The sequence below is a fragment of the Oncorhynchus mykiss genome, chromosome 29 (assembly GCF_057628025.1).
Source record: "Oncorhynchus mykiss isolate SJ-2025 chromosome 29, ASM5762802v1, whole genome shotgun sequence".
Classification (NCBI taxonomy): Eukaryota; Metazoa; Chordata; class Actinopteri; order Salmoniformes; family Salmonidae; genus Oncorhynchus; species Oncorhynchus mykiss.
Genome location: NC_143050.1, coordinates 37028107 through 37040000, shown reverse-complemented (window position 1 = coordinate 37040000; position 11894 = coordinate 37028107). Strand labels below are relative to the sequence as shown.

At 45.4% G+C, this 11894-nt stretch overlaps 1 protein-coding gene across 1 annotated transcript in view; it reads left to right on the top strand.

Moving 5' to 3' along the window:
* Nucleotides 1-11022, top strand: part of LOC110509611 (inactive carboxypeptidase-like protein X2) — an 18642-nt gene extending 7620 nt beyond the window's left edge. Inside the window, exons 10-21 of the mRNA XM_036967250.2 lie at nucleotides 3286-3425; nucleotides 3746-3830; nucleotides 3922-4066; nucleotides 4267-4346; nucleotides 4598-4721; nucleotides 4833-5029; nucleotides 5243-5416; nucleotides 5600-5731; nucleotides 5923-6178; nucleotides 6828-6967; nucleotides 10034-10133; nucleotides 10264-11022. Coding sequence (XP_036823145.2) covers nucleotides 3286-3425; nucleotides 3746-3830; nucleotides 3922-4066; nucleotides 4267-4346; nucleotides 4598-4721; nucleotides 4833-5029; nucleotides 5243-5416; nucleotides 5600-5731; nucleotides 5923-6178; nucleotides 6828-6967; nucleotides 10034-10133; nucleotides 10264-10853 — 2163 coding nt within the window. The 3' untranslated portion in view covers nucleotides 10854-11022. The remainder of the gene's footprint in view (nucleotides 1-3285; nucleotides 3426-3745; nucleotides 3831-3921; nucleotides 4067-4266; nucleotides 4347-4597; nucleotides 4722-4832; nucleotides 5030-5242; nucleotides 5417-5599; nucleotides 5732-5922; nucleotides 6179-6827; nucleotides 6968-10033; nucleotides 10134-10263) is intronic.
* Nucleotides 11023-11894: the final 872 nt, after the last annotated feature.

The following is an 11894-nucleotide window of genomic DNA, read 5'->3' as shown; positions in this document are numbered from 1 at the left end:
CAGGTACACACTGTATTGTATAACATATACTACATAACATACACACCATAGTACTGCAGATATACTTAGAATACTACATACTGGACACCAAATAAAATAAAATGTTATTGGTCACATACACGTATTTAGCAGATGTTATTGCAGGTGTAGCAAAATGCTTGTGTTCCTAGCTCCAACAGTGCAGAAGTATCTAACAATTCATACCAACACACACAAATCTAAAAGTAAAAGAATGGAATTAATAAATATATAAACGTTAGATTGAGCAATGTCGGAGTGGCATTGACTAAAATACAGTAGAATAGAATACAGTATATACATATGAGATTAGTAAAGCAGTAATGTAAACATGATTAAAGTGACTAGTGTTCCATTATTAAAGTGGCCATGTCTATGTATATAGGGCAGCAGCCTCGAAGATGCAGGGTTGAGTAACCGGGAGGTAGCCGGCGAGTGATGGCTATTTAAATGTCTGATGGCCTTGAGATAGAAGCTGTTTTTCAGTCTCTAGGTCCCAGCTTTGATGCACCTGTACTGACGTTGCCTTAATGATAATAGCGGGGTGAACAGGCTGTGGCTCGGGTGGTTGATGTCCTTGATGATATTTTTGGTCTTCCTGTGCTGTAGGTGTCATGGGGGTCAGGCAGTGTGCCCCCGGTGATGCGCCGCATCACCCTCTGGAGATCCCAGTGGTTTTTGGTGGTGCAGTTGCCGTGCCAGGCGGTGATACAGCCCAACAGGATGCTCACAATTGTGCATCAGTAAAAGTTTGTGAGGGTCTTACAGGCCAAGCCAAATTTCTTTAGCCTCCTGCCGTTGAAGATGCACTTTTGTGCCTTCTTCACCACACTGTCTGTGTGGGTAGTCCATTTCAGATTGTCAGTGATGTGTACGCGGAGGAACTTGAAGCTTTCCACCTTCTCCACTTCGGTCCCATCGATGTGGATAGGGGCTTGCTCCCTCTGCTGTTTCCATTGTTGGTAATCAGGCCTACTGCTGTTGTGTATTCTACAAACCTGATGATTGAGTTGGAGACGTGCGTGGCCAAGCAGTCATGGGTGAACATGGAGTACAGGAGGGGGCTGAGCACGCACCCTTGTGGGGCCCCTGTGATGAGGATCAGCAAAGTGGAGGTGTTGTTTCCTACCTTCACTACCTGAGGGTGGTCCGTCAGGAAGTCCTGGACCCAGTTGCACAAGGCGGGGTGCAGACCCAGGGCCCCGAGCTTAATGATGAGCTTGGAGGGTACTGTGGTGTTGAAGGCTGCGCTATAGTCAATGAACAGCCTTCTTACGTAGGTATTCCTGTTGTCCAAATGGGATAGAGAAGTGTGATGGCGATTGCATTGTCTGTGGATCTATTGTGTCGAATTGAAGTGGGTCTAGGGTGTCATGTAAGGTAGAAATTATATGATCATTAACTAGCCTCTCAAAGCACTTCATGATGACAGAAGTGAGTGTAGTCATTTTGTTCAGTGACCTTTGCTTTCTTGGGTACAGGAACAATCGTGGCCATTTTGAATCATGTGTGGACAGCAGACTGGGATAGGGGGAGATTGAATATATCCTTAAACACTCCAGCCAGCTGGTCTGCTCAAGCTCTGAGAACGCGACTAGGGATGCCGTCTCGGCCGGCAGCCTTGCGAGGGTTAACACGCTTAAATGTCTTACTCACATCGGCCACGGAGATCGAGAGCCCACAGTCCTTGGGTGCAGGCTGCGTCGGTGGCACTATGCTATCCTCAAAGCGGGTGAAAAGGGTGTTTAGCTTGTCTGAGAGCAAGACGGTGTCCGCGACGTGGCTGGTTTTCCCTTTGTAGTCTGAGGTTGTCTGTAGACCCTCGGAGGGAATAATTACACTGTTTGTATTCAACCATATTATCAGTCACCTTGCCATTGTTTAATGCGATAGTTCATGCTTTCAGTTTTGCGCAAATGCTGCCATCTATCCATGTTTTCTGCTTTGGGTAGATTTTAATAGTCACAGTGGGAACAACATCCCCTATAGACTTCCTGATGAACTCACTCACCGTGTCAGTGTATACGTCAATGTTATTCTCAAAGGCTACCCGGAACATATCCCAGTCCGCGTGATCAAAACAATCTTGAAGCATCGATTCTGATTGGTCAGACCAGCGCTGAATAGACCTTAGCACTGGTACTTCCTATTTGAGTTTCTGCCTATGGGAAGGAAGGAGTAAAATGGAGTTTGGATCTGATTTGCTGAAGGGAGGGCGGGGGAGGGCCTTGTAGGCATTTCGAAAGGGGGAGTGTTTTACCAAAGCGAGTACTACAGCAAAAGTGTTGATAGAACTTTGGTAGTGTTTTCCTAAAATGTTCTTTGTTAAAATCCCCAGCTACAATAAATGCTGCCTCAGGATATGTGGTTTCCAGTTTGCATTATGTCCAGTGTAGGTCCTTGATGGCTGTTGTGGTATCGGCTGGAGGGGAATATACACGGCAGTGACTATAACCAAAGAGAATTCTCTTGGGAGGTAATACGGTCTGCATTTGATTGTGAGGTATTCTAGGTCAGGTGAACCAAAGGACTTGAGTTTCTGTATGTTATCACAATCACACCATGAGTAGTTAAAATAATCATGAAACATACAGCACCGCCCTTGTTCTTCCCGAAGAGTTCTTTATTCCTGTCTGTACGATGTACTGAGAACCCAGCTGGCTTTATGAACGGGAACGAGAGTATGTTACAGTCCCTGATGTCTCTCTGGAAGGAGATCCTTGCCCTGAGTTTGTTTACTTTATTGTCCAGAGACTGAACATTAGCAAGTAATATACTTGGAAGTGGTGGATGGTGTGCACGCTTCCTGAGTTGGACTAGAAGTCCACTCCGAATACTTGTTCTCTGCTGGCGGCGTCTTGGAGCAGCCTCTGGGATAAGTTCAATTGCCCTGGGGGGTACGAACAAAGTATCCAATTTGGTAAAGTCATATTCCTGGTCGTAATGCTGATGAGTTACCTTCGCTCTGATATCCGAAAGTTATTTCCGGCTGTATGCAAAAACACAAAAAAACGCTCTGGGCTAAAAATGTAAGAAATAACACAAAATACTAAGTATTGCAAATTTGCTTAGGAGCTAGAAGCAGAGCTGCCATGTCTGTCGGCACCATCTTGCCACCATAGTACTGGAAAATGGGCTCCCCCTCTAGAGACAGGTTACTCTCAAGGTTCATTCCTACCTAGGGAGCTTTTCCTTCCAACTATTTCCTCAGATCTTAAAAGGATGCTGCATGATTGACCAGTTGAGGGGATAATTTTGTCTCCCCAGAGTTCCGGTGATGACGACGGTGTGTACGGGGGTGCGTGGTGCGCAGAGCCAGAGGAGAATAACCACTGGTTTGAGGTGGACGCTCGCAGAGAGGTGGAGTTCACTGGAGTCATTGTACAGGGCAGGAATTCAGACACAGTGTAAGTCCTGCTGTCCGGGGTCACTGCCCTGGGGTCACTACACTGTTCACACAGCCAGGGCCAGTTGGAATCCCCATTAGCCTGCACAATTGATTTGAAATGAACAACACATGAAATTAATACAAACCAAACACCATTCACATCAATGTTTTTTTTATCCATTAGATAAGCAGAATGCTGCAAAAATGATTATAAGGAAAAAGTAATAGGAAATTGAATATTTCCTGTGGAATCAAATGGCACTTTGAATGTTAAAGATTACACAATGTTGGCTATTCGTATAAAGTATCTTTCTCTCGCTCTCTCTTCCTGTATTTCAGAGAAGATTTTGTGTCCACGTTCCACGTGTCCTTCAGTAACGACAGTCGTGATTGGACGGTGCTCCACGATGGCTATGCGGAGTGGGTGAGTAACCTCTTAAGATTGGTCAGTGCAGCTGCCAATTTATTATCTCAACTTTCCTCCTCTCTAATCTTTCCCCTCTCCATCCCTCCAGTTGTTCTATGGCAATGTGGATAGGGACACGCCAGTGATGGTGCAGTTTGATTGGCCAATTGTGGCACGTTACATCCGTATCCTTCCCCAGAGCTGGAACGGTAGCTTGTGTCTCAGAGCTGAGGTCATGGCCTGCCAACTGCCAAGTGAGTACAGCACAATGCATAACCCCATCACCTCAGTGAAAACATCCCCTCCAACAACTCCAGAACCTCATCACGTCCCTAACTCCATCACCTCATAACCTATAAAAGGATCATAATCACGCCCACAACCATCCTCGTTACTCTCCCATATGAATTCCACCACATGCTTCCAATGTTGTTCCTCCCTTCACTCCCCGCAGGCAGCTTCCGTAGTGAGAATGAGGTCCACCCCACAGACGACCTGGACTACAGACACCACAACTATAAGGACATGAGACAGGTGAGTCTAAAATGAGAGTGGGGCACAGGTGGGTATGTCAGGTGAGATAGCCACTGTCCCTCTTTCATCTCTCCCTCATCCCTCTCTCTCTATCCTCCTCTCCCACTCTCTCCTCCATCTCCCCCTCCGTCACGCCCACCTAACACATCACTCTCCTCTCTCCCTCCATCTTCCCATATCTCCCACCTCCCTCTCCTCCCTTCCTCTCTCCCACCTCCCTTCTCTCTCCTCCCTCCCTCTCTCCATCCCAGATGATGAAGGTGATAAATGAGGAGTGTCCTAACATCACAAGGATCTATAACATTGGGAAGAGTTCTGCTGGCCTGAAGATGTACGCCATGGAGATCTCTGACAACCCCGGGGAACACCAGACAGGTGTGTGTGTGTGTGTGTGTGTGAGTAATTGGTGAGCCATACAGCAACGGACCTCGCACACATACTAAGTGATCACAAAACACTGTCACATAAAGACATCTTACTCAACAGGTGAGCCGGAGTTTCGCTACACGGCGGGTCTCCATGGCAACGAGGCGCTGGGGCGGGAGCTGCTCCTCCTGCTGATGCAATTCATGTGTAAGGAGTACAATGACGACAACCCCCGAGTGCGCCGCCTGGTGGAGGGTGTGAGAATACACCTGGTTCCCTCACTCAACCCAGACGCCTACGAACTGGCTTACGAGATGGTGAGGGACCTGGGCTCATTCCAGAAAGATGCTCCAACAAGGAATATATATGTTTTAATTGATGAAACGGGAACCAATGTAACATTACATAATGTTCTTTCCATATCCTATTTCTCTCCCCACAGGTCCCAAACTGCCTGCTCTAAGAAGTGTATTTGCAATAATCTCTCCAATAGAGATGGCATTTTCTCACCTCTCCTCTCTCGTTTCCAGGGCTCTGAGATGGGGAACTGGGGTCTGGGCCACTGGACGGAGGAGGGATATGATATCTTCCAGAACTTCCCGGACCTCAACAGTGTTCTGTGGGGGGCAGAGGACAGGGGCTGGGTCCCACGCATTGTACCCAATCACCACATCCCACTCCCAGAGAACTTCCTCAATGGCTCTGTGAGTGTTTGGGCTCGAGACGTTGTTGTTTCTGTTATTGATTTTGTACTGTTCAATTTCCAATTACACTAGTCTCTATTTTCTCTCTCGTTTTGTCTCTTTCTCTCTCTCTCTCTCTCACAATTTCCAATTATACTAGTTTGAATTTCTGGGGTGACATCTCTATTTTCTCTCTTTTTGTAGGTTGCCCTGGAGACCAAAGCTGTCATTAACTGGATGGAGCGGACCCCATTTGTGTTGGGAGCCAATTTGCAGGGGGGAGAAAAAGTAGTGGCATACCCGTTTGATATGCAGCGGCCTCCAAGGGCTGCAGGGGTGGGTTTCGGTTGTGACTGAAATAAGATAAAGCAGGAAAAGTAGTATCCTATATCGGGAATCTTTCTAGGGAATTTCAGACGTACCCATAGATTTATATCTGCACAGGGACCCAAGAGAATAGGATCCCATTTCCAGCCCTGCTACCTTCTATTACATTAACATAATCTGATTCCTGTGTCTTTCAACAGACGTTGGGGTCTCGACGTGGGTCTCGGCCCGGTATGGACCATGAGATGAACGAGGAGACGTGGGCCCGGATGCAGCGTCAGAACGGGGACGCGCTACGGGAGACGGCAGACGACACCATGTTCCGCTGGCTGGCCATGTCGTACGCCCACAGCCACTTAACCATGACGGAGACCCAGCGGGGCTCCTGCCACACCGACGACATCTCTGGGGGACAGGGCATCATCAACAGGGCCAGCTGGAAGCCTGTGGTGGGGAGTGAGTGTCAATGGGGACGGGGAAAGACGTGAAGAGTGGAGGAGAGGCGAGAGAAGAGAGGAGTCTGAAGGAAGGGCGCGGGAGAGAGATAGAGAGAAAAAAAGGAGAGTATCAAGGCTCAGGAGAAGACCCAGATGCAGTCAGTTTCGAGGTAACAAAAGGTTATTACAAAAACAGTGGGGCAGGCAAATGACAGATCAAGGGCAGACAGAGGTCAGTAATCCAGAGCAGAGTCCAAAAGGTACAGAACAGCAGGTAGGCTCAGGGCAGGCAGAGGTCAGTAATCCAGGCTGGTGTGAAAAGGTACAGAACATCAGGCTGGCTCAGGGCAGGCAGAATGGTCAAAACCGGGAAAACAGAAACTAGAGCAAGACAGGAGCACGGAGAAAACGCTGGTATGCTTGACAAAACAAAACGAACTGGTAACAAACAGAGAACAAAGGTATAAATACACTGGGGATAATGGGGAAGGTGTGCCACACCTGGAGGTGGGTGGAGACAAGCACAAAGACGGGTGAAACAGATCAGGGTGTGACAGAGAGAGGAAGAAATAAGTATGAAGAATCAGGTTAAAGAGAGATAGAGAAGCAGACAGTGTTAAGAAACTCCATCTCATGATTTATACTTCCCTCATGATTTAAACCCCCAGGTATGAATGACTTCAGCTACCTGCACACTAACTGCTTTGAGCTGTCCGTCTTCTTGGGCTGTGACAAGTTTCCGCACGAGAGTGAGCTGCCTTTGGAGTGGGAGAACAACCGAGAGGCACTACTGTCCTTCATAGAACAGGTCAGAATACACACTACAAAGACAACATCAATTAATGTTTAATATTATCTTGTTTTTTAATGCATTTTACTGTGCCTTTTGTTACTTTGTTATTTTATAAACAGTTGGTATTTTATTAGGATCCCCATTAGCTGTTGCAAAAGCAGCAGCTACTCTTCCTGGGGTCCACATAAAACATGAAACATAATACAGAACATCATTAGACAAGAACAGCTCAAGGACAGAACTACATACATTTTTAAAATGCCACACATAGCCTACATATCAATGCAGATACACACACACTATCTAGGTCAAATAGGGGAGAGGCATTGTGCTGCGAGGTGTTACTTTTTCTGTTTTTCAAACCAGGTTTGCTGTTTATTTGAGCAATATGAGATGGAAGAAAGTTCCATGCAATAAGGGCTGTACTGTACGCTTTCTTGAATTTGTTCTGGATTTGGGGACTGTGAAAAGACCCCTGGTGGCATGTTTGGTGGGATAGGTGTGTGTGTCTAAGATGTGTATAAACTGACTATGCAAACAATTTGGGATTTTCAACACATTGTTTCTTATAAAAAGAAGTGATGCAGTCAGTCTCCTCAACTCTTAGCCTGGAGAGACTGGCATGCATAGTATTTATATGAGCCCTTTGATTACAATTAAGAGCAAAACGTGCTGCTCTGTTCTGGGCCAGCTGCAGCTTAACTAGGTCTTTCCTTGCAGCTCTCAACCACACAGCTGGACAATAATCAAGATTAGACAAAACTAAGGCCTGCAGAACTTGCTTTTTGGAGTGTGGTGTCAAAAAAGCAGAACATCTCTTTATTACGGCTAGACCTCTCCTAAATCTTTACAACCATTGAATCTATATGTTTTGACCATGACAGTTTACAATCTAAGGTAACGGCAAGTAATTTAGTCTCTTCAACTTGTTCAACAGCCACACCATTCATTACCAGATTCAGCTGAGGTCTAGCACTTAAGGAATGATTTGTACCTAATACAATGCTGTTAGTTTTAGAGATGTTCAGGACCAGTTTATTACTGGCCACCCATTCCAAAACAGACTGCAACTCTTTAAGGGTTTCAGTGACTTCATTAGCTGTGGTTGCTGATGCGTATATGGTTGAATCATCAACATACATGGACACACATGCTTTGTTTAATGCCAGTGGCAGGTCATTGTTAAAAATAGAAAAGAGTAGAGGGCCTAGAGAGCTGCCCTGCGGTACCCCACACTTTACATGTTTGACATTAGAGACGCTTCCATTAAATAAAATCCTTTGAGTTATATTAGATAGATAGCTCTGAATCCACGATATGGTGGCAGAGGTTGAAAAGCCATAGCACTTAATTAAGTTTTTTCAACAACAGGTTATGGTCAATAATATCAAAGGCTGCACTGAAATCTAACAGCACAGCTCCCACAATCTTCTTATTATCAATTTCTTTCAACCAATCATCACTCATTTGTGTCAGTTGAGTGCCCTTCTCTATAAGCATGCTGAAATAGAGAAATAGCATTGTATTTGGTCAAACACCATTTTTTCCAACAGTTTGCTAAGAGCTGGCTACAAGCTTATAGGTATGCTGTAAGAACCAGTAAAGACCACTTTACCACTCTTGGTTAGCGGAATTACTTTGGCTTCCCTCCAGGCCTGAGGACAAAGACTTTCCTCTAGGCTCAGATTAAAGATATGACAGATAGGAGTGCCTATAGAGTCAGCCAACATCCTCAGTAGCTTTCCATCTAAATTGTCAACGCCAGGAGGTTTGTCATTATTGATCAGTAACAATACATTTTTCCACCTTTCCCTCACTAACTTTACAAAATTCAAACCTGCACTTCTTTTCTTTCATTATTTGCTTTTTATGCATAAATATAATTGCTCACTGTTTGTCGTGGGCATTTCCTGCCTAAGTTTGCCCACTTTGCCAATTAAATAATCATTCAAATAATTGGCAACATCAAATGGTTTTGTGATGAATAAGCCATCTGATTCGATGAAAGACGGAGTTGAATTTGTCTTTCTGCCCATAATTTCATTTAAAGTACTCCAAAATGTTTTTCCATCGTTCTTTATATAGTTGATTTTGGCTTCATAGTAACATTTCTTCTTCTTTTTGTTGAGTTTAGTCACATAATTTCTCAATTTGCAGTAAGTCAGCCAGTCAGATGTGCAGCCAGACTTATTAGCCACTCCTTTTGCCCATCTCTTTCAACCATACAGTTGTTCAATTCCTCATCAGTCAATGGAGTCTTAACAGTTCTAACAATCAGTTTCTTAACAGGTGCATGTTTATCAATAATTGGAAGAAGCAATTTCATAAATTCATCAAGTGCAGCATCTGGATGCTCCTCATTAATCACATCAGACCAACATATATTTTTAACATCACCCACATAAGAGTCACAGCAAAATATTTTGTATGATCTCTTATACACTATTTTAGGCCCAGCTGTTGGAACTTTGGCTTTCCTGGATATAGCCACTATATTGTGATCACTGCAGCCAATAGGTACGGATACAGCTTTGAAACAAAGTTCTGTAGCATTAGTAAAAATGTGATTGATACATGTGGATGATCTTGTTCCTGTAGTGTTTGTAAACACCCTGGTAGGTTGATTAATAACCTGAACCAGATTACAGGCACTGGTTACAGTAAGAAGCTTCCACTTGAGCGGACAGCTTGATGAAAACCAGTCAATATTCAGGTCCCCAAGAAAGTAAGGGTGGCAGGTGGCCTAGTGGTTAGAGTGTTGGGCCAATAACCGAAAGGTTGCTGGATCAAATCCCTGAGCTGACATGGTAAAAATATGTTGTTCTGCCCCTGAGCAAGGCAGTTAACCCACTGGTGCTAAAGACGTGGATGTTGATTATGGCAGCGTCCCGCACCTCTGATTCAGAGGGGTTGGTTTAAAATGCGGAAGATACATTTCAGTTGAAGTCATTTAGTTGTACAACTGACCAGGAATCCCCCTTTCCTTATATGCCACTGAGTAAATGCTGTACTTGATCGAATTGCGCCCAGTGATGTCATCTGAGCGTTGAGCCCTGATAGAGGTTCTGTTTCCTGTGCCAGGTGCATCGTGGGATAAAGGGTATAGTGAGGGACATGGAGGGCAATCCTCTGGCCAACGCCACCATCTCTGTGGAAGGTATCAAGCACGACGTCAAGACTGGTAAACCTGCATTTACACACACACAGCATATCGCAGAGGAAGACCAAATGCATGGTATTTACATGGTATTTCCTTCCAAAATGATCCTCTCTTTCTGGTCTCCTCCCCCCCCCCCCCCCCCCCCCCGTAGCTGCAGCTGGAGACTACTGGCGGTTGTTGAACCCTGGGGAGTACCGTGTGATGGCCCGCGCCGAAGGCCACACTCCCCAGACCCGGCTGTGCATGGTGGGCTACGACTCCGTGGCCACCCCCTGCAGCTTCACCCTGGCCAAGTCCAACTGGGATCGCATCAAGCAGATCATGGACCTCCACGGCAAGAGGCCAATACGGCTTGTCACCAAAGCACCACCCCAGGCAGGAAGTGACATCAGTGGTGGAGCCGTTGGCAGCATGAACACCACGAAGACGGACACCGGTGGCAGGGCAGCCGACTCCCAGAATGCTAAGAATCTCCGCCGCTTACGGCTGATGCGCCTGCGCCGCCTGCGGAGACTCAGGGCCAACCTCTCCACCACCACGACCGTTGCCACCACAACCACCACACCGGCCCCCACGACGACAGCGGAGCTGGTGACCGAGAGCACTACTTCCTGGTATGACTCGTGGTTCCCTGTGGAGAGTTCGTACACAGAGCCCACGCAGGCCGAGATCCTCACGGAAATCCAGGAGTCAGAGCCCACACAGGACTACATCTTTGATTACAAGTTTGATGATTACTAAATTGAATTGCTAAAGTAACAAATTACAGTCTGTAAATACACAATCATAGCTAAAAGGCATTATTCAAATTGTAGGAAATAAAAAACAAATTTAATTCCGTCTCGTGCTGAAAGACAATATTGTAACTGCATTTTTTGTAGCACTTTTTATATTAAAAGAATAATACTTCTTTGGTGCTCTTCTATTAATGTCTCATGATGGTTTTACATTTATTCTGATATATTCTTGTGACGCACACATTGATCAGATAATAGGGCTGTCTTTCTGTGCAGATCAGGGAGTCAAAGTCATGCTAACGGTATTATTTACTCAGGCAAGCCTACTCTGAGGTATCTAGCCTTGCTATTATGTTGCGGGTCAATTCGAGCCATTTCCACTTTTTGAGTCGTCTAAAATACCAGTTAACCTCTCTTTTTCGCCATGAAATTAAATGACTTTCCCTCATTTAGGGTCATGAACCTTCACTTCAAAATGTGGACACACTGATGTGTTGTGGAATGTCTGTCTAGATTGTGTATAAAAACATGATGTCGGAGGTCATTTTGACCAGGAGGCTTTCGTGTGTATAGATAAATCCAAAATAAACAAGTGTCTTTGATGTATTTTGTGTTGACTGGTTCTGGTTGCAATTTTAGAATTATGTTTGGGTGAAAAGGAGCTTTCCCCAAGCTTCTCCTTCTCAGTGCAAGAGCAGCTGATCTCTGACACAGACGGTCAAAAATTAGCTCTGAAAGACATTCAGTCCATGAAGCCTTATCACAAATTCTGGACTGTGACAGTCAAATAGAAGAAGAGGTTTCGGAGACGGAGGACATTTCATAGATGGACAATGCTGTCGATGATCCAGACTGAATTTTTCTTTGGTGAAGAGGATTCCGAGATGATATCTTCCATACCATCCCCTCCATCAGATGAGAGAGAGAGAGCAACAGCCATCATCCAGAGAAGGGAGGACATGAAGAAGTCTAAGGATGGTAATACTGAATGGTCACCGTCACCACGACGAAGTAGAGGTAGACTGTCAGCTTCCAATGTAATCAG